The sequence below is a fragment of the Brassica napus genome, chromosome A9, assembly GCF_020379485.1.
Source record: "Brassica napus cultivar Da-Ae chromosome A9, Da-Ae, whole genome shotgun sequence".
NCBI lineage: Eukaryota > Viridiplantae > Streptophyta > Magnoliopsida > Brassicales > Brassicaceae > Brassica > Brassica napus.
Window position 1 is genome coordinate 40,659,687 of NC_063442.1, and position 19,508 is coordinate 40,679,194.

The window sequence follows — 19,508 nt, forward strand, 5'->3', positions numbered from 1 at the left end:
AACTAAGAGTCTGACTGGTTCAAACGCAGCGGTTACGGTTGCGGGAGTTTGTGAATGCAGACGGTTGTGGTTTCTAGCGGTTTTAAGAGATTTGTACGACTGGTACTGCGATTAAAAATTAATGCATTTACGGATAACTTATGACTGGTTAACTACTAAATGCGGTAACAGTCAAATAATAAATTAACAATATTTACATTTAATATAACACAAACTAAATACGCGTGTACGTCACCTCGGACTTATGATTGTTAAAGATACGTTTTCCACTTAACTTATATGGGCCATAAAAGGCCCATCACATTTCTCAACACATATCAGGTCCATTAGGTTTACCTTGCTGCTTTTATCGTCCTCATATTTAAAGAGCAGCTAACTCCAAGCAAGGGTCTACTTCCGCCACTGAGAGTTTGTAACAAGAGAGAAAGAAGAAACATACAAGATGCCGGCGGCGAAGCAAAGGACCCCTAAAGTTAGCCGAAACCCCGATCTCATCAGGGGCGTTGGCAAATACTCTCGTTCCCAAATGTACCACAAGAGAGGCTTGTGGGCAATCAAGGCCAAAAACGGCGGCGTTTTCCCCCGCCACGACGCTAAGTCCAAGGTCGATTCTCCCGTTGAGAAGCCCGCCAAGTTTTATCCGGCGGAAGACGTTAAGAAGCCCCTCGCCAACAGACGCAAGCCTAAGCCTACCAAGCTCAAGTAAATCCCATCTTTTTCGATTTTCGTTTTAGTTAATTTCAAGCTTTGTTGGTTCCGACAGCTTTACGAGTTTAGAATAGATTTGTCGGGAATATGAGATATGGTTTGAATCAGTTGTATCTAGTGTTGTGTTGAAATGTAGGTTTCTTCTAAATCCATCTTCTTCAATTTGTGTTTTTAAAAAATTAATTTCAAGCTAAATGCGTCTTCTTGGTTGGTTCCGACAGGTTGCGAGTTTAGAATAGATTTGTCGGGAATGTGAGATATGGTTTGAGTCAGTTATTTGTTGAAAATGTGATTGTGATTGCAAAGTTTGATACTTTATTCTATTTGTTATTGCAGATCAAGCATTACTCCAGGAACTGTGTTGATCATTCTCGCTGGTAGATTCAAGGGCAAGAGGGTTGTCTTCCTCAAGCAGCTTTCTTCTGGTCTGCTCTTGGTCACTGGTGAGTTCTTGTTAATCTCTGCGCTTGTAGTGTTCTGTTTTGTAAACTTTATTCATATGTTATCTTTCAGGACCATTCAAGATCAATGGTGTTCCACTGAGACGTGTTAACCAGTCCTATGTGATTGGAACATCCACAAAGGTTGACATTTCCGGAGTCAGCGTTGAGAAGTTCGATGACAAGTACTTCGGGAAGGTCGCTGAGAAGAAGAACAAGAAAGGAGAAGGCGAGTTCTTTGAAGCAGAGAAAGAGGTATATAACATCACACCTTGATCAAACACATTCATCTTTATGAATTTGATTAGCTTAACTTGCTCTAACCTTAAAATCAATGATTGGTATCTGCAGGTGAAGAAAGAGATCCCACAGGAGAAGAAAGAAGACCAGAAGGCCGTTGACGCAGCCCTGATCAAAGCCATTGAGTCAGTGCCAGAGCTCAAGACTTACCTCGGCGCCAGGTTCTCATTGTCTCAAGGAATGAAACCCCATGAGCTTGTTTTCTAGATTTCATCATATCGTTTTTTTTGTTTCAAGAATATCTTGTTTCCCCCCTGAGATTTTGTCATCTTTGAATCTTATGAAAACGTTATTTCTCTTTTATATATCAATCATCAATTCTAAGAAAATGAAACAAAAAAAAATTCATAAATGGAATGAATAATCATGAATTAATTTTTAAACCAAAATAATCAACAGCAGATTTAGCCATAATAGAAGCAAATTCACCGAAGCTTATGACACCATCACCGTTTGTATCAGCTTCTTTGATCATCTCCGTTAGTTCCTTATACGTCAACGGTTGCCCCATCTTGGCCATGGCTCCAGCCAACTCCGCCGCGCTGATGAATCCATTACCATCTCTATCGAACGAGTTGAAAATGTCGAGTAAATGTTCGGTATTGTTACCGATCTCTTCGTTAAGGTCGGGAAGATTGCCTACGAGCTCATCAAACTCGACAAAACCGTTGCCGTTTGCGTCCATGTTTGCTAACAAAACATGGATTTGGTCCCCTGATGGTTTGAGACCGAGGGACCGGAGCAGGGCCGCGAGTTCTAAGATGGTTAAGCTTCCATCTGCGTCCATGTCGAACCGATCGAATATGTCTTTTAATTGTCTTAGCTGATCCTCCATTGTTTTTCTTTTCTATGGAAACACAAACCTCAAAGATGAGAGATTAAGCATTGAATAACGAGAAGAGATTTTTTAATGGTGAATTTTAGAGTTGAAATTCAGATTTTTTTCTTGTTTGTATGTTGTAATCTCTCATGTTTTCTTTGTGGGGTTTGTTAATTGTTACGGTTAAAAATAGGAAAAAGCTTCTAGTCTCATAAAAGTTTGGATACTTATATAATAAAGTAATTATATACGAATAAAAGTGAAATATGATAAAAATCATGATGAATAGTTGGAAACAAACATGACCTTGTCTCTTTTTTCCTGAACAACACATGACCTTGTCCTAAGAAATGAAAAGATAATTAAATAAAACGAACCAACAAACAACATAAAAAACTAAGAAATAGCCACAAATGAAAATATAGAGGGAGGAAAATCCTAGTAATAAATGTTTGGATACTTAAATAAAGTGAAATGTGATATATTCATGATGAATGGTTGGAAACAAACATGACATTGTCCTAAGAAACCAAAAGATAATTAACTAAAATGAAATAAAAAAAAACTAAGAAAAAGCCACAAATGGAAAAATATAGGGAGAGAAACTCTAGTAGTTACTGGTCAAAAAAGAAAAAAAACTCTTAGTAGTAAGTGTTGGGATACTTATAAAACAAAGGATTAATATACGAAATAAAAGTGAAAAGTGATAATTTCATGATGATTGGTAGGAAACAAACATGACATTGTCCTAAGAAAGCAAAAGATAATTAACTAAAACAAACCAACAAACAAAAAATAACACTAAAAAAAGCTACAAATAAAATGAAAATGTAGTGAATGATCATGCAAAACCACTTTTCCTAGCCGTACGATTGTTACGACGAGCACAACAACCGCAAGAATAGACGGTGATGAGTAGGATTATGAGACAAACGTTGAATATCAAAAGGTTCCTCCACTTCTCTCTAATATTCGCCAACACTCCAGCTTTGCATGCGTTGCAGTTAAAACATAACTCCGTTTGCACGTTACTCCATGCACCGCAGTCACCGTTGTTGGCCGCAACAACCGTTTCGTTTTTCGCTGGTGGTATCCAGCACGTCGCGTTTTTAAACTCAAAGTTGCAATTTGACGGTGGCTTACAACAACCAGACTACGTAACACAACATAAAAATTAGATTTATGTAATAAACGGTTACATAACATGTACGTTAATTTTATACCTGGAGTGGAGACAAGTTCTTGTGATAAAACTCATCGGCGATCTGACTAACAGGACCACCACTCAAATCATCACACACGCTAGCTTCAGCCAGACAAGATCTTATACCAACCCATCTCTTCCCACCGACGAAACTGTTAAGCCATGTCGAGAAATCAACCGTCTGGTACTCTCTATACCCTCTACCAGAGACCACACGACCGGCTCCTTTGTTCGTGACAAAGAAGAGAAATACCGAGAAACCGATTAAGGCAACAATGCCTGCAATGAGTATGATCAAGTACAAGACCATGGCGAGATTCTCCTTGAAGCAAGAACCGATCACTCCTAGTAACGACACCACGAAGAGGACGACACCGGTTGTGAGAAGTGGTGCCCGAATCGCTGTTTCACAATTGGTCACGTCTTGGTGAACGAACATGTATATCGAATAACCAATGGCTGATACGCCCACTAACATTATTAACGTGTTGGCTAGACCCACAACGAAATTGCTTACTCGAAACATTTCGTGATCCCTTTTTCTTTTCTCACTCTGATATCAAATAAGCAAATCGGATATTAAATAGAGAGAGAGAGAGAGACAACGAGAGGAGGTTTGATATTCGAGTTTAATGGGTTTTGTTTTGTAACGTTTTAGTGAGTGTGGCGTCGTGGTTATTGGGACAAGAGGGAACGGTTGTTTTTTAGGTAGTGGGGGTGGGGGGGGGATATTAGTGGATATTATTAGTCACTTGCTTAGTGTATAATTACTCGTTTATGCCACTATAGTTAGGGAACATGTGGGGGTTAGGAAGATCCTTTAGTTTAGATAGAGTAGTTAAATCAGATTTTGACTTTGTCTAATTGCCACATCATACCCCATTCAAAGATCTCTCAAAAGTTTAAAATATGAAGTTTTTTTTTTTGTTCACAATTAAAATATGAAGTTATATAATGATTTATCGACTCAAATGTCGTTTGATTTTCTCTCGAGTCGTTTTGTTTAGGACAGGTGGACAACTAAAAATAAAAATAATCATAAAAATAAAAGCCGGTGTATAAAATCAGAGGATCTGATACGATTTCTAATTTTGGTGTGAAACTGTTTTTTGAGCAAACATGTCAGATCCCAAATTTTGTTTTAATTAAAGCCGGTGTATAAAATATGCCTTGCTAGTTATTCCTTTTGCTAAAGTCAAGAGCATGATTAATCTAAACACAGATTTATAGAAGACAAACTCTTTTGACAAGAATCTTTGAAATAAACGACATGCAAACTTGGAACTCCAGTTATTACCAAACACTATATACCTTGAAAGAAAACTAACTTTGGTCTCTCACACAAAGATTTTCATTCAGGCAGTGACTTTGATGTTTCGAGAAGGAACTTTTTTCGGAGACTTCTCTTTGAAATCGAGCATTTTGTTAAGAGCTCCTACATAAGCCTTGACGCTTGACACCACAATGTCCATTCCCGCTCCGGTTCCACTGCCAAAGACATAATCTCGTTCCATGTTATAAAGAATTTTTTAAAAACGAGCAAGGGAAAAAAGGATTTTCTTTACCTGAAGGTCCTTAAAACTTCTTCGCCAGTTATTGCGTTGGTAGATGTGTAAGTGTTGTTTCCACGGACAAGAACTCGTGTAGTTGCTATGGCATCAATGCCTTCTGTTACTGCATTCATTGAGTACTCAAGCAGAGTCGCCGGTTCCTACAAAGAGGTAACAAAGTTTTAAATATTTGAGTATCTACAGGAGAAGTTATCTGTATGTGAGAGTGTATAGAAAGTACCTTGACGATAAGGTCAACTGCCTTATAAGCTGAATCAACAGGGCCAGTTCCCATTGAACAAGCACAATGCTCTTTGCCATCAGCATCAGCCAGTTTCACCGTTGCTGTTGAAAGCCCCAGAGTTCCACAAGTTATCTGCATTCCACTTTCATGTAAAATGAGACAATGAACAAAAAAACAGAGGTAAATAAAAAGCATATTGATCCCAGTTTCACCTGAATGTCCAGTAGTTTCCATACAGCTTCTGGCTGGAACACCTCGTCAGATACCAACGCTATTATATCCGCATCAGTAACTCTCTGGATCAACAAGCGAACATAAAACGATCAGCTGGACCTTGAAAACACAAGCTGAACATTTGAATAAAAATAATAAAATAACCAGGGCCAATTACCTTTTTCTGCTCAGCCACGGATTTGAAGCGCCAGAAAATGGTGCTTAGCTGTTCATCGTCCAATACATAACCAAGCTGGAAAAGTAGAAAAAGTGAGAGCACATTAGTGTCTCCCTCCCACAAAGATGGCAACAGCGAGAGCATGTGTATGGGTGAAAATGATGTGTACCTCAGTCAAACGGTCTTTCAACGCATGGCGCCCACTGCACAAGATTATATCCAAGCAAAAGTAGAAACCAGAAGTTAGACTTCAGGGTTTCAAACACACATGTACGCAATGAACTAGTAAATTGTCAAAAATGCCTAAAATATTCAACATCAAAGGCGAATAATCCTAGCTGTAGAGTATAAACACCAATTACAGGCTGGTTGCACTGCTTTACCAGCAAAACAGGGAAAACATTTCATACCTAAGCTTCCCTAAGACAATGCCAGCATCATTTGATCGCTCAAGTCCAATTTCTTCAGGGCATATAATTTCATAGGTACCCTTGTGTTTCAGCATTCCATCCTACGAGAAGCATGAACAAATCATTATACACAAAGCGAAATCATGAGGAAAATAGTACAGTTATGCTTATGCAGCAATGATGATTTATTTCAGCTGACCTGATGAATACCACTTTCATGAGCAAAGGCATTCGCTCCTACAATAGCCTTATGGGGCTGCGTTTGCATTCCAGTGTAATCTTCCACCTGATAAATCAAAATCAATATATGTTTTCACAAATGTAAAAAATGAAGTTCAGAATTGTTACCATCTTGCTTGTCATAACAATGTGGCGAGTATCAATTCCAGTATATAGACCTCCTAACACATGATCTCCTCGGCATTTTATTGCCATCACAACCTACACTTACACGAAAAAAACATCAGGTCAAGATTAAGTATCCAATTGCAGCACAAGCAGAACATAAACTGAAACTCTAAATGCTATTTTTTTTATCAAATTAAAATTAAAGAAACTCTGACCTCTTCTAGTGAAGCGTTTCCAGCTCTTTCACCAATTCCATTAATCGTCACTTCAACCTGCCTAGCACCTGCATGTGCTCCCTGAATCCAAAAACAGGTTTACATATCTACACACAACCATAAAGATAAGAAAAAGAAGACATACAGATAAAGTGTTGGCGGTAGAGAGTCCAAGATCATTCTGACAATGAGTCGAGATGACAACGTTCTCAATCCCAGGGGTATTAGCCTTTATATCAGCAATCAACTGACCAAACTCACTAGGCAAAGTGATACCAACAGTATCAGGAATATTAAGCGTCGTCGCTCCAGCTTTTATCACTTCTCCAAGAATCTCATACAAAAACTCCCTCTCCGACCTGTTAAACAATTAAAATAAATATAAACAGTTACAGAGAAAGTGAAAGCTTGGCAATCAAGATTAGAACTAATTAAAATAAATAAAAGATAATTAAACCCCCCCACCTTCCTGCATCTTCAGGACTAAACTCCACGTCATCACACCCCAAGCTCCTAGCGAACCTAACCATGCTCCTCGCGATCTCGATGACTTCTTGTTTACTCTTCTTGAGCTTATACTCCAAGTGAATATCACTCGTGGCGATGAACGTATGGATCCTAGGCCTTTTGGCGTATCTCACAGCCTCCCAAGCCGTCTGGATATCTCTCTCGTTGCACCTCGAGAGACCGCAGATGACGGGGACGTAACCGTTCTCGTTGACGGCGTTTCCGACGGTTTCGGAAATGGTCTTGACCGCCTCGAAGTCGTCTTTGGACGCGGCGGGGAACCCGGCCTCGATGATGTCGACGCCGAGCTTCGCGAGCTGCCGCGCGATGTCGAGCTTCTCCTTGGAGGTGAGGGTGGCGCCGGGGGACTGCTCGCCGTCGCGGAGCGTGGTGTCGAAGATGCGGACGTAGTTGGGGTCGGAAATGCGGTTGGGGATGTAGTCCGGGCGGCGGCGGCGGAGGGGGTGGGGAGGGAGAGGGGGCGGTGGATCTGAGATGGAGCAGGAGAGGCGGAGGGAGGCGGAGGAGGAGCGGCGGCGGTGGTGGGATGGTGGGAAACGGAAGGAGAGTGGTGTGGTGATTGTTGTGGAGAAGGTGGGGAGAGAAGGTGTTGTTGTTGATGATGAGAGTGAAGGGTTTCTGAGAAGGGAAGACGCCATTGGAGACGATTGTGAGAAGAATGGTAAACCTAAAGAGAGAGAGAGATGAAGGTTTGAACGTGGCGGCGGCAGCTACTTGGTTAAGCTCTATCTGTTCGTTCGTGTCACTCTTCTCTTTATTTGACAAAAACAAATCTTTTTTTTTGGTCCCACTTGAATATTCTCCACTTAAAAAAATGAGTACGACAACTGTGTTATACTTTAAACGGCGTCGTTATAGGATACAATAGAAAAAGTCGACCGGCAACGATAAGGACGATGAGTCGATTGAACAGTTTAGAAAGGACGTAGAACCATGAGATTCACCAATAAGCATTGAACAAGAAGACATGGAGATGGAAAGTTGTTAAAACATTTTTTAAATGAACTTAACATGTCACATTGTTGGTCAATATTGTGAAGCGGACATTGACTTATCAAGTATTTCATCTTTAGATCCGGAATATTACTGATATATCCTCAAAAAAAGTTTATCTTGGAATGATGATGATACATGAGGTGTTGTACCCTACTTAGCTACAAAACCATCTGCACAAATCTAGACTATAATAGTTGGAACTTGGGCCCGCATATGGTCCCAGATGCATATGTTTTCCTAATCTTTTGCCTAACACAGTTGAACTTGAATAATGATAAGTATAAAATCAGAGCAATAAGCCCAAGGCAATTTTCGGATTAGGCTTTAGCTCTGCCAAAATAATTTGGGCTTTTTTGTTTTCTTATTTTGTTACTACTTGGGTTGGGTATGTATATTTTTGTCATTGTATTCGATAACTTTTTTGGATGAGAAGATATTTATCCAGTTAAAGCCCAAAAACAGCAAACTTTTATTTCTGATGTAAATAAAGTCTCAACATATTTTTTTTTTTAACTGTCTCAACATATTGATAAAGAAAATAATAAGACTTAATTATTATTTTATATAATGATAAATGAAATTTGGAATTATAAATAGATCATTAACCAGAGAACAACAAAATAAAAGTATTCACGGTGAGTGTCCGCTGAAAGGCCAGTGTTATTTCTTTTTTATAAAATTTTGGGTGGGTATTATTGCAACCATTTTAATAGTAGTCCTTTTCAAGGACTGTCAACGCTATGCCGTTATCTATTGTTAATTTCCAGTTATGAAGGTGGTTGGCTGTATTACTTTATTCTCGACTTTCAAATCATTGGTTATGGTCCTAAGGTTTAAATGTTTTGTCGAGATTTTCTTCTACAAAGTGACGTGAGGTTCAGTGAAATTTATTTACCCACACATGTAGAAAATTAAGATGGCTTGAAGTTTAATATCTGTATTAAATATTTTTGTTTCATGAAAGTCATGATCGTAAACATATAGATTGTGATAAGTCACGACTTGCTAATTAAGTATAAAGTATTTAAAATACTTAGTTTTAAATAAGCCAAGTGTTTGGTATGTTTTTTTGTTTTTCTCATTGGTCAATGAGTGGTATGTTATGTTTATTTGCCAAAGAAATAAAATTGAAAGAGGAGCGTGAGAGATCGTGTCCAATTAAAACCTTTAAATACTACCGGATTTTATTTTTAGTTATATATTTACGTTTCTTTAAAAATAAAAATGAAATCTCACAATTTATAAAAGAAAGGTTAAATTGATTACATGTGGTCAGAAATCCACAATTTTTATAGTTTGGTTTACATTAGATTTTTCCTAAAAAATAGTTTACATGAGATTTGTCAAAAAAAATCCATTAAATACGAAAATGAGGTTACCTAACATGACAATAAGCACTTCTTGTCCTATTTATCCGAGCGGTCTAATCAAATTTAATAGTGTTTAGTTTAAGGAAAATGACGCTAAGCGCGTTTGCGTTTCAAATATGGCGTGCAAGCAAAGCTTAAACAAATATAAATATAGAGAGAGAAAGTAAAAGGAATCCGAAGGGGAAAAAAAGATTTTAATTTGCAAATAAAAATAAAAGAAAAAACAACGAGGAACAGAGAGAGAGACGAAAAGGAAGAAGAAGAATCAGAGAGAGAGAGGGGTCCATTATTAATAACATTTGCTGCAACATTTCTCGAAAGGAGAGAGCTTTGAGATTATTTCTGTTGTTTCAGACAGAGAGAGAGATGAATACAAAGACAGAGTTTGTTCTTGTTCGATAGAGAGACAAAAGAGAGATACAAAGGATTAATAGATGAGTTGGAGGAGAGTGCTCAAGTCGATACAAGCCTTGGCGGCTCACACTTTACTCTTCTCTTTCACGCTATTGCTTGTTCTTAAGCTCGATCACACCGTCTCCTCCTCATGGTGGTTCGTCTCTACCCCTCTCTGTCTCTCTAATCTTCTTATCCAACACGCTCTCGAATCTCTAAATTTTCTGAAATTTGGTGCATGAATCAATTTAAACATGTGTTCGATTTCGATTTTCATTTTGGATGGGCAACAATCGCTTACGCGATTGAAATTCTGGAGACCCTTTTGAGTTGTTTACCCGTTGAATTTCGAAGAAGCTAGAGATTGTACCCTCTCTCGAATATAAAGTTTCAGTTTTTTTTTTTGGTTTGTTCACAGACGTAGTTTCTTTGAGAGGATTGAAAGTCAGTTCCTTTTCCCCTTAACTTGAGAAGTTATATTTCTGTTTATGTAGGACGGTGTTTTTGCCGCTGTGGGCTTTTCATGCAGTTGTTGCGAGAGGAAGGTTCTCCCTTCCTGCTCCTGTTGCTCCTCGTAACCGTCATGTATGCTCCTTTCTTTTTCTTTTTATATGCTTACCTCTTTTAGCAAGCGATATGTTTATGATTACTTTTTTGTTTCTACAGTGGGCTCCATGTCATGCTGTTGTCGCAACACCGTTACTTGTAGCGTTCGAACTGCTCCTCTGTATATACCTCGAGAGTTCTTATGGTAAATAACCTCTTACCTTCAGAGAGAGAATTTAAAGCCCCTAGTAATCTAGTTTCTTGGCATGGCAACATATTGATATTATTATAAAAATGATGGCTCTGATTCTCAAAGTTTTGTCTTGCTACGGTTTGATTTTGGAGAATGTGTATGGTTAAGTTTGGAGGACATCACAGAAGTAGTTTGAACTTGTATGAAAGAACTGTTTTTCATTTTCTCACAATCATTGGATTGTGACCTATTCTATTTCAAATGGCAGGTAGCTGGCCACCAGCTGTGAGTTTGAAGATTGCATCCCTACCGTTATTGGCATTTGAAGTAACCATACTGATTGACAATTTGAGGTATTGAAACATTAAATGTTTACTACTCTACTTCATTCCTTTTATTTGTCTTTTGAACACATACCAAACTTAACCATATAAGCTTGGAGCTCCTAATTACAGCAAGATTTATTTCAGGATGTGTCGAGCATTGATGCCAGGAGACGAAGACAGCATAAATGATGATGCAATATGGGAGGCACTTCCTGTAAGTCCACGTGTGTGTCACGTTAATTATCTGCTTTAGGCTTGTTATTCTTTGATTTTGCAATTTGCTTAAGCATTTAGGCAACATCTATCTGTTACACATGAATGACAAACGGTCTCTAATTTTCAAATAACACAACTTAGGATTGAAATTATCAATTCATGAACTTAGGATTGGGATCTGTTTTCTCTTCTGTTGATGGTCTGAACTTAAAATGAACATTTTAGATGATTGTTCCTTGTTGCCTGCAGCATTTCTGGGTTGCTATTTCGATGGTGTTCACGTTGGCTGCTACAATCTTTATCCTCCTGAAGCTTACTGGTAATGTTGTATCTCTTGAATGCTTGCCTACATAGTTTTCTTACTTGATTTCTCTGCCTTCTGAAGTCTTATCTTCATAGATAATGTTATTGCGTTCCCTTCCTTCTTATCGGCCCTCCTTGTTTTATTTTTTAATACTCAGGCGATGTAGATGCACTCAGCTGGTGGGATTTATTTATAAATATTGGGTATGCTTTGTCCTTCTTGTTTAAGAAGTACTCAGTCTTTTTTTTTTGTGGTTGGTGGAAGTGAGCATGAAAGTGATATATGTGAAAATGTCTTGCCTGTAGAATCGCCGAGTGCTTTGCTTTCCTTGTTAGTACAAAATGGTCCAACCCAGTTATCCACAGAAACTCACGGGCCCGAGAAACAGGGTCATCTTCTACCGCTGTTAGATATCTTGACTGGAACAGTGGCTTCGTAGTTACTCCAGAAGAGGATAGGCTCCAAGATGGAATGTGTTGTGGTCTACAAGATATCGGCGGTCACATGTTAAAAATTCCCGTCATTGTATTTCAAGTCGTCCTTTGCATGCATCTAGAGGTAATACCACATCATGTCTCTCTATCTTACCATTTTGACATTGCTAAAAGAGAGCTGATGGTTTGGGACTTTGTAGGGGACACCTGAAAGAGCAAAGGATATATCTATTCCAATCCTGTTTTCTCCACTATTCCTATTGCAAGGCCTCGGTGTTCTCTTTGCTGCATCTAAACTAACAGAGAAGATCGTCGTCTTGCTACGCGGGGAAGCTGGTCCTGGGTTGTATTTTAGATTTTCATCAAGAGCCCATGATTGCTTGGGGTTCTTGCACCATGGTTCCAGGTTACAAACACGTTTCTGTTTTTCCCATAGGATTAGATTTACAAGATTGTATACTAACAGAATTTGCTTTACTTGTTTAGGCTATTAGGTTGGTGGTCGATTGATGAAGGAAGCCGAGAGGAACAAGCTCGACTGTACATGGATGGAGAATCTGGGTTAGTTAGCTTAATATAATCCAATCCAATCTTCTATATGGTCTAACCAAAACTGCTGTTGAGCCTCTGATGAAGATTGGTGATAATATGCTTGTGCAGTTACAATACCTTCAGTGGTCATCCGCCTGAGATAGTCAAGAAAATGCCAAAGGAAGATCTCGCTGAAGAGGTTACTTCGCTTCCTTTTCTTGCATTTTTGTTTTCCAACTCAATGCTGATTTTATCTTCAGCTTTTCTTTCTTGTCGGGTCTTGTGCCTTGTAGTTGCAATATTGCTAAGTGTTTGGTCTAATTTGATGCCCTCTAGGTATGGAGACTTCAAGCTGCTCTTGGTGAACAAACCGAGATCACAAAATTCAGCCAACAAGAATATGAAAGACTGCAAAATGTAAAATTTCTGCTTCCTCTATGCTCTCCTATGTATCTATTATTAGCCGTGGTGGTTTTATTGAACCTTTTCATTATTTTCTCTATTGGTTTTTTCTTGTCTTTGGCTTAATCATGTTCCAAATGTGTCTTTGCACCAGGAGAAAGTGCTGTGTAGGGTTTGCTTTGAGAAAGAAATCAGTTTGGTGTTGCTTCCATGCAGACACCATGTTCTCTGCAGGTATACCATATCATACATAATCAAGTTTTTGGATTTATCACTCAACTGATATACTTTATAAACAAACTAGGAGCCTGTGAGGTTATCTTTATTATTGGATCTGATAGCCGACTTAGTTGTCATGTTCATGTGCCATTCTTGTTGTTTCAGAATCTGTTCTGACAAGTGTACAAAGTGCCCAATATGTCGTATAGCAATTGAAGAACGACTACCTGTATACGACGTATGACTCTGTCTAACTTTGGCCCCCATGTTGGAGAGTAGGTTTTGAGGTTGATGCCCCAAACGATCATATTCCTTTTTCACCATATACAGTTTTTCCTAAACTTTTGATGTGTGTTTTTGCTGAATCTTTTTATTTGTCTGATCAGCATTAAGTATAAAAATATAGTTGTATACATATGGCTTTTTGTAGAAACCTCATCCTTACATTTGTAACAACAAACCTTATACAAAGTTTGTATAATAATATGCTTCTCCCTTTTTGTATTCCATTTTGTGTAGATGACTTCAGTACTTGACTTAAATAGAATACATAACCATATATACACTGTTCTAAGCCACAGTCTCAAGAACAAAAGAAACTACAAACAAGCCACATGTAACTTTATCAAAGCCTAGTTGTTTCCATTTTCTTCTTCAGCTTCATCCCCTTCTTATATACCGGCTGAGTCTGTGTCGGCTCCACCAACAGCAATCGCGACATCACATAAGCCAAAAGCTCTTCACGGTGAGAGAAGGTAAAATCCAAATGAGCATACTCAAACTCATTGTAAGAAGCATCAACAACACCTGTTTCTCTCATCACCCTGTAATGTTTCCTAACCATTGAAGGTCTAATCACTTTATCTTTCTTCCCAGCTACTAAATCCACAGGGACATCAATCAAACCATAGAACTCTCCAAGATCCAGCGGCTCAGGAGAACCGTAAACCTCCATATTAGCCTTAACGCTACCGTAATCAAACATTTTGAACTTCCTGCTACGTTTAATCTGAGCAAGATGCAGAGCCACACGGAAGGACACTGCCGGCATATCGTTCATGTTGTAGTGAGGCAACCCCATGACTCCAAGCCAATTCGAGCTATCTCCACCAACTACATAACTCATCAACGTCTGGACCAGTCCACCAACGGCAGGATAGTTGTGGAAGTCTCTAGCTAACTTGTTGAGAAGCATCCGGAAGAATCTAGTGGGGATGTAGAAAGCGGGAACAATCCTGGATAGTAGCGGTCCCAAGAGAAGGAACGTGTGCTCTATCAACGTAAAACACAGGTTGGAGTCTTCGTGAAACCCGGCAGGAGAGAGAAGGATCAGTCTAGAGAGTCTGTGAGGTTTCTCTTCGATTCTACTGGTGATTACATACATCAGAACAGCAGCACCGCCTAGGCTGTGAGAGAGAACGCAGAGCTTATAAGGCTGCTCCTCGTTTACTACCTCTTCCATATTAGGCTGGTAGAGTCTCAGTTCCGAAGTCTTGATTTCGTGAATTTTCTCTATCATTGCGGGGATGTCCTCTCTTGCATGCTCATTGATGGAGTAGCTCCAGAAACTGCATTTTGTTCAGGATCCATCAGTATATAACTATACAAGAAATCAAATCCATGAAGAATCAGTTTGTTTCTATAGACAACTCACTCTTTTGAGGAAATGTTTTTGTTCACATGATCTCTTGAAACTAAACCGCGGAAGTTCCCAAGGTAAACATCGTAGCCTGAGAAGAAGAAACAGAGTTAAATCTTTACTACACAGTTATCACAAAGAGACTTGAGAAGTAAGTATGTTTTGGCGCAGACCTTGATCATAAGCAGCAAAAGCAGGAGAACCAACAACTCCATTTGATACCCATCTGAAGACAAAATGAACAGATGAGATAGAGAAGGCAACAAAATGAACTTGATAAGTCATCAAAGAGGATAGACTGTGAAACTCACTCACCCCATAGAAGAATCCAAAACACCATGCTGCAAGAAAACAGCTTTCCTAGCATCTCGTCTGGAAAAGCCATAAGAGGGAGTGTTATTGATTACATCTTAAAGGAACTTACTAAACCATGCTAAGACTATATACCTTGGTATCCTTTCCAAGAGAAGACCATATCCATCAGATGTAACAACACGAATAGCTTCATATGGATACCTAACAAGATTAGAAGTTTAATCAAATGGAAGACATTGTTATGAGTAACAATGAAGCACATACCCAAGCTCTGTTATAACATCTTGACAAGTCCGAGTATCAGTATTGTACAAGCTCGTCATGGTTCTTTCGGTAGGGGATGATGAATCATTGTCTCCTAGAGTTTCATCATCCAGAACATAGTCATAGTTTCCTCTAGGGCTGTGACTGTGATTGGAGGAAGAGAACAATGACAAAACTATTCCAACAGCTTCTGATGGAGAAAGAAGAAGGTGTGCCGCCTTGTGAAAGAAATCAAATATGGCATCTATAAAGATCTCAATACCAAGCTGAAGATCCTGCCAAAACAAAACAAAACATATGAGTGTGTGCAAGAACAGTGAATTAGTAGAGTATGTTTCATACAACACAAACCTCAATGACTCCGCGTCTTCTATCAGTAGTTCGGTTAGGGACATGGTGCTCTTTCCCTGGGACAGCATTGCTAAAGTAAGGCCTAGGAGAGTGTCGGCTCATAGGAGTCACTCTTGAGTCTCCTCTGCTAAAGAGGCGTAAGAGGTGTAACGGCACCCATAGAAGGATCCGGGAGGGTAGCAAAACCCACCAGAGTATGAGCGTTATCCATTCTGTCCAATGGCTCTCGTAATTCGCAGGAAGACTAGCCCAAGAGCGGAGCGAGGTTTGAGATAACGGTGATGGAGGAGGAGTGGACATAGCATCATCACTATCTTCTCCAGATGAGTAGTCCAAGCTAGAAGCGTCGGAATCAACAGAGAGCTCGTGGATGAAGTGGTTGAAAGAAGAGACTCCACTGCATAAAAGAGAGTGGAGTAAGGCATTATTACATTACTAGTGTTGTTTTAAGGCAAGTGAAAAGAGGAAGTTATACTTGTGCATCCAGCGTGGTAAACGAGGTGCACGTAAGGTAGGCCTTAGTTCCCAACCATGAAGACCTTCGAGAACACTGGCTTTGCCAGGGAGAAGAGTCAAGAGAAGTGCAGAGACTCCGTTTATGGATCTTGCAATGTTGTTCAAAGACTCATAAGTCAAAGTTTTCACTGACCTGCACTAAGAAGATCCAAATACATTAGCCGGAGTTCATAGTTGGCTAAAAGCATAAGCTCTCCTTAAAAAAAAAGCAAACGGATAAGCTCTGAATAAAGAAAACTAACCACCAATACAAAAAAGACAATTACTGTACAACTAATAGGACTGAGTCAATTAGAATAAATCTAAAGCTGTTATCAAACTGTCATTATCCCCAATTATCAGAAGCTGGAGGATAGAGTCTTACCTCAACAACATATAACCACATTCAACATAGTCATAATCATATTTAGCCCACAAGATTTACACACAAGGAAACTATAAATTCGAAATCTTTTCTGAATCAGAGATGAGCTCACTCTTTTGTGACATCAAGAGCGTTGTCGACAATCCTCTGCATGATTAAACCAAAAAAGAACTCGAAATTTTCAGACAAAACAGGTGTTTTCTCTTGTTGGTATGAATCAATCAGAAAAAACAAAATGGGTGACCCTACAAATCCGAAAAGCCGCAATCTTTTCTAGTGTGAGTGGATTAAAATCGGATAAATGAATCAGTGGCACGTCGGCGATTCTTGCCGTGTCCACAAGAAGAAGGTCGGTCAACGTTATTTATTCGAGAGAGACGTGACAGAGAGTGACAAAGAGTGACACGTGGACATCTAGTGTTGGATGATTCATTAATGTGTCATCTGTTGGATTTTGCATGCGGATTCGGAGACATGACACGTAAGTCTGTAGTGGCGGATAATCTACTCCCATTTGTCCTTTCTTTCTGACAATAGCTTTTAATAATGTCGTGACCTTTCGAATATTAATAACATTATTTTATTTCTCTTTTAAGTATACTAGTATTAGTTAGCTCTATGGTAACACGACGAAGCTCGTTAGAGCATCCGCATTAACGGATTAATAGGAGTTCATGGGCTGGGGTTCATAGACCCGGAAAATTAAAAGAAATGTTTTATTGGGTTTAATTGGGTGATCCGTCTCTTTGGAGTGAGCCCGTATGATACGGGTTCAAGCCACGCGTCGGACAGGCATTGGCCGCGTGTTTTCGCGTCGAGAGGGAGAAAAATAGGGTTACGCGTGAGATGATTCATTTTCTCTCCTTTTTTCGAAAGCTAGGGTTTCTCTCTATGGGAGGCGATATCTCGTGCGACGCGACAGCCGGAGAATTTCTCGATTGAATCGACGTCGGAGACTCTCGTAAACGATCTGAGGTGAGTATCAACAACTTTTACGGTTTCATAGAATCTATTTGGGGTCGAAAGGGTTATCGGTTAATTGAAAATCGATTTGGGGGTTTTGATGTAGGGTTCAAAATCGATATGGGGGTTTTGATTTAGGGTTAATAATCGCCATGCGGGTTCAATTTAGGGTTCGTTTCTTGAGGATTTGAAATCGATTTGGGGGTTTCTACTTAGGGTTCCAAATCGAGTTTGGGGTCACGGTTTACCGTTTATTTTGTTATAATCTTTGCTTTTTCTGGTACAGATGGATCCCGCAGAAGAGAGAAGAGAGACAAAGAGGCAGACGGAGTTGATCAACATGCAAGGATACGTGGCAGATTCAGAATACGGGATTCCGACGAGGTGTCCCTGCGGAGGGAGAATCATTGACGAAGTTCGGGGGAAGGACGACTACGACACTCTTCCTGGGAAGCGGTTCTTCACCTGCAAAAACTACACGGTAAGCGCTTCTTCTCAATTTAATTATTTCCATTTAATTGAGTTTCGAACCAGATTCTCACATGTGTTTTGTGGTTAACAAGGCTGATGGGTTTCATTACCGTCAGCCTTGGGTGATTGGTGTCCAGGAGCATATCGAACGTCTCACAAAGCGTCTTGAGGAGGTTGAGTTGGTGATCAACGGACTCCCGGAGGTCAATTATCAGATTGAGAGGCTGGAGGTAATGTGACTTCCATTTTTTTGTTTAAAATTTGTAATATTTTCCTTAATTTTCTATTAACGGACTAACAATTTGTGATTGTTTTTTCTATGTCCAGGCAGAGGTTAAAGCCCTCAATCGGGAGGTTGATAACCTCACTGGATAGGTTTATAACCTCTCAGTGCAGGTCGCGCACTTGGAGAAGCTATGCTTCGACTGAAAAAAGGTAACACTCAAGCTTAATCAATTCGAGTGCTAGTTATAGTTGCATTTGAACTGAACTATGTGTACTAGGTTGAGATAAATTTGAAATGAATGTTGATGAATGGTTGAGTGTGAAGCCCGTGTACTTGTGTTTTGGTTGGTTGTGTAATCAATTCGACTGCTAGGTAGAGTTGAGTTAGAACTGATTTGATGTTTATTGAATACAGTCTGTGTAGTAGTTGTAGTTTTAAAAACTTTAATCAATGTTTGGTGGTTAGACCCACTTTAATTTTTTGTCCTTTCAAGGTCAAAACTAGTTTAAAATCATAGGCAATCTTCTTCTGAAAACACAAACCAAAGTTTAAACCCATTTATCTAAAATCTAAATGGATCCTTTTAACTATAACTCTCCCGGGTTGGTTAACCTACTAGTCTCTCAGAGCAGTCAACCCATAGACTTAGGGTGTTCTGAGGTTCCTAAAGCGGCGTCAAAGCGTAAGTGGACAACCAAAGAAGACGTTGTCTTGATCAGTGCTTGGTTGAACACCAGCAAAGATCCAATCGTGAGTAACGAGCAGAAGGCAGGCACGTTTTGGAAGCGCATAGTGGAGTATGTCAATGCTAGTCCTCTGCTCATTGGCTCCATTCCTAGGGAGTATGTACCCACAGGTTCTGTTTTGAACTCACGGGTGTATGTACCCACGGGTTCTATTTTGTACTCACGGGTGTATGTACCCGATCACATTGTAAAATATGTGTCTTTATATAATCTATGTTTTTCACTTATGGAACTGCAACAACTCTTTCACTATAAATTGTTTCTTCACTCTAGCATTGATTCTTCACTTTTGATCTATGTTTCTGCTCAACTATCACCACTATAGTATTGATTCTTCACTCTAGCATTGATTCTTCACTTTTGCATTGATTTCTCTCAACTATCACCACCCTTTCATTCACTTCTCAACCATCACCACGATTTTTCTCAACCATCAGCACTCGCAACTATCACCACACCTTCATACCATATATACAAGGAAATTAATGTAATGTACTTATAAGTTATATGTTATTAAGTTTATAAAAAATTTAAGTTATGGAAATTTAAACTAATATTTTTAAAT

At 39.3% G+C, this 19,508-nt stretch overlaps 5 protein-coding genes across 5 annotated transcripts; 2 read left to right on the forward strand and 3 right to left on the reverse strand.

Moving 5' to 3' along the window:
- Positions 1-362: 362 nt before the first annotated feature.
- On the forward strand, positions 363-1,751 carry LOC106369059 (60S ribosomal protein L6-1-like). Its single transcript, XM_013809157.2, has 4 exons — positions 363-702; positions 1,045-1,151; positions 1,222-1,403; positions 1,500-1,751. The coding sequence occupies exons 1-4, from the start codon at positions 443-445 to the stop codon at positions 1,653-1,655; spliced, it is 705 nt and encodes a 234-aa protein (XP_013664611.2). The 5' UTR covers positions 363-442; the 3' UTR covers positions 1,656-1,751.
- Positions 1,752-1,812: 61 nt separating this feature from the next.
- Positions 1,813-4,468, reverse strand: LOC106365340 (tetraspanin-11-like). The gene is made up of 3 exons (XM_013804784.3): positions 3,492-4,468; positions 3,116-3,421; positions 1,813-2,295 (listed from the first exon to the last, which is right to left on the reverse strand). The coding sequence occupies exons 1-3, from the start codon at positions 3,996-3,998 to the stop codon at positions 1,813-1,815; spliced, it is 1,296 nt and encodes a 431-aa protein (XP_013660238.1). The 5' UTR covers positions 3,999-4,468.
- A 211-nt stretch (positions 4,469-4,679) lies between these two features.
- Positions 4,680-7,923, reverse strand: LOC106369058 (2-isopropylmalate synthase 1, chloroplastic). The gene is made up of 12 exons (XM_013809156.3): positions 7,096-7,923; positions 6,776-6,989; positions 6,631-6,711; positions 6,416-6,508; positions 6,267-6,353; positions 6,068-6,168; positions 5,827-5,860; positions 5,658-5,732; positions 5,479-5,562; positions 5,264-5,398; positions 5,038-5,183; positions 4,680-4,960 (listed from the first exon to the last, which is right to left on the reverse strand). Exons 1-12 carry the CDS (start codon positions 7,794-7,796, stop codon positions 4,828-4,830), a joined length of 1,884 nt encoding a protein of 627 aa, XP_013664610.2. The 5' UTR covers positions 7,797-7,923; the 3' UTR covers positions 4,680-4,827.
- Positions 7,924-9,685: 1,762 nt separating this feature from the next.
- BNAA09G44560D lies at positions 9,686-13,595 on the forward strand. Its single transcript, XM_013809155.3, has 14 exons — positions 9,686-10,074; positions 10,412-10,502; positions 10,584-10,668; positions 10,925-11,009; positions 11,127-11,196; positions 11,448-11,517; positions 11,660-11,705; positions 11,808-12,060; positions 12,137-12,342; positions 12,423-12,497; positions 12,597-12,666; positions 12,804-12,884; positions 13,024-13,103; positions 13,254-13,595. Exons 1-14 carry the CDS (start codon positions 9,959-9,961, stop codon positions 13,330-13,332), a joined length of 1,407 nt encoding a protein of 468 aa, XP_013664609.2. The 5' UTR covers positions 9,686-9,958; the 3' UTR covers positions 13,333-13,595.
- Positions 13,596-13,608: 13 nt separating this feature from the next.
- On the reverse strand, positions 13,609-16,922 carry LOC125578559. The gene is made up of 9 exons (XM_048741633.1): positions 16,650-16,922; positions 16,133-16,306; positions 15,658-16,054; positions 15,307-15,581; positions 15,175-15,243; positions 15,043-15,099; positions 14,901-14,953; positions 14,743-14,818; positions 13,609-14,656 (listed from the first exon to the last, which is right to left on the reverse strand). Exons 1-9 carry the CDS (start codon positions 16,688-16,690, stop codon positions 13,714-13,716), a joined length of 2,085 nt encoding a protein of 694 aa, XP_048597590.1. The 5' UTR covers positions 16,691-16,922; the 3' UTR covers positions 13,609-13,713.
- Between the last annotated feature and the right edge of the window lie 2,586 nt (positions 16,923-19,508).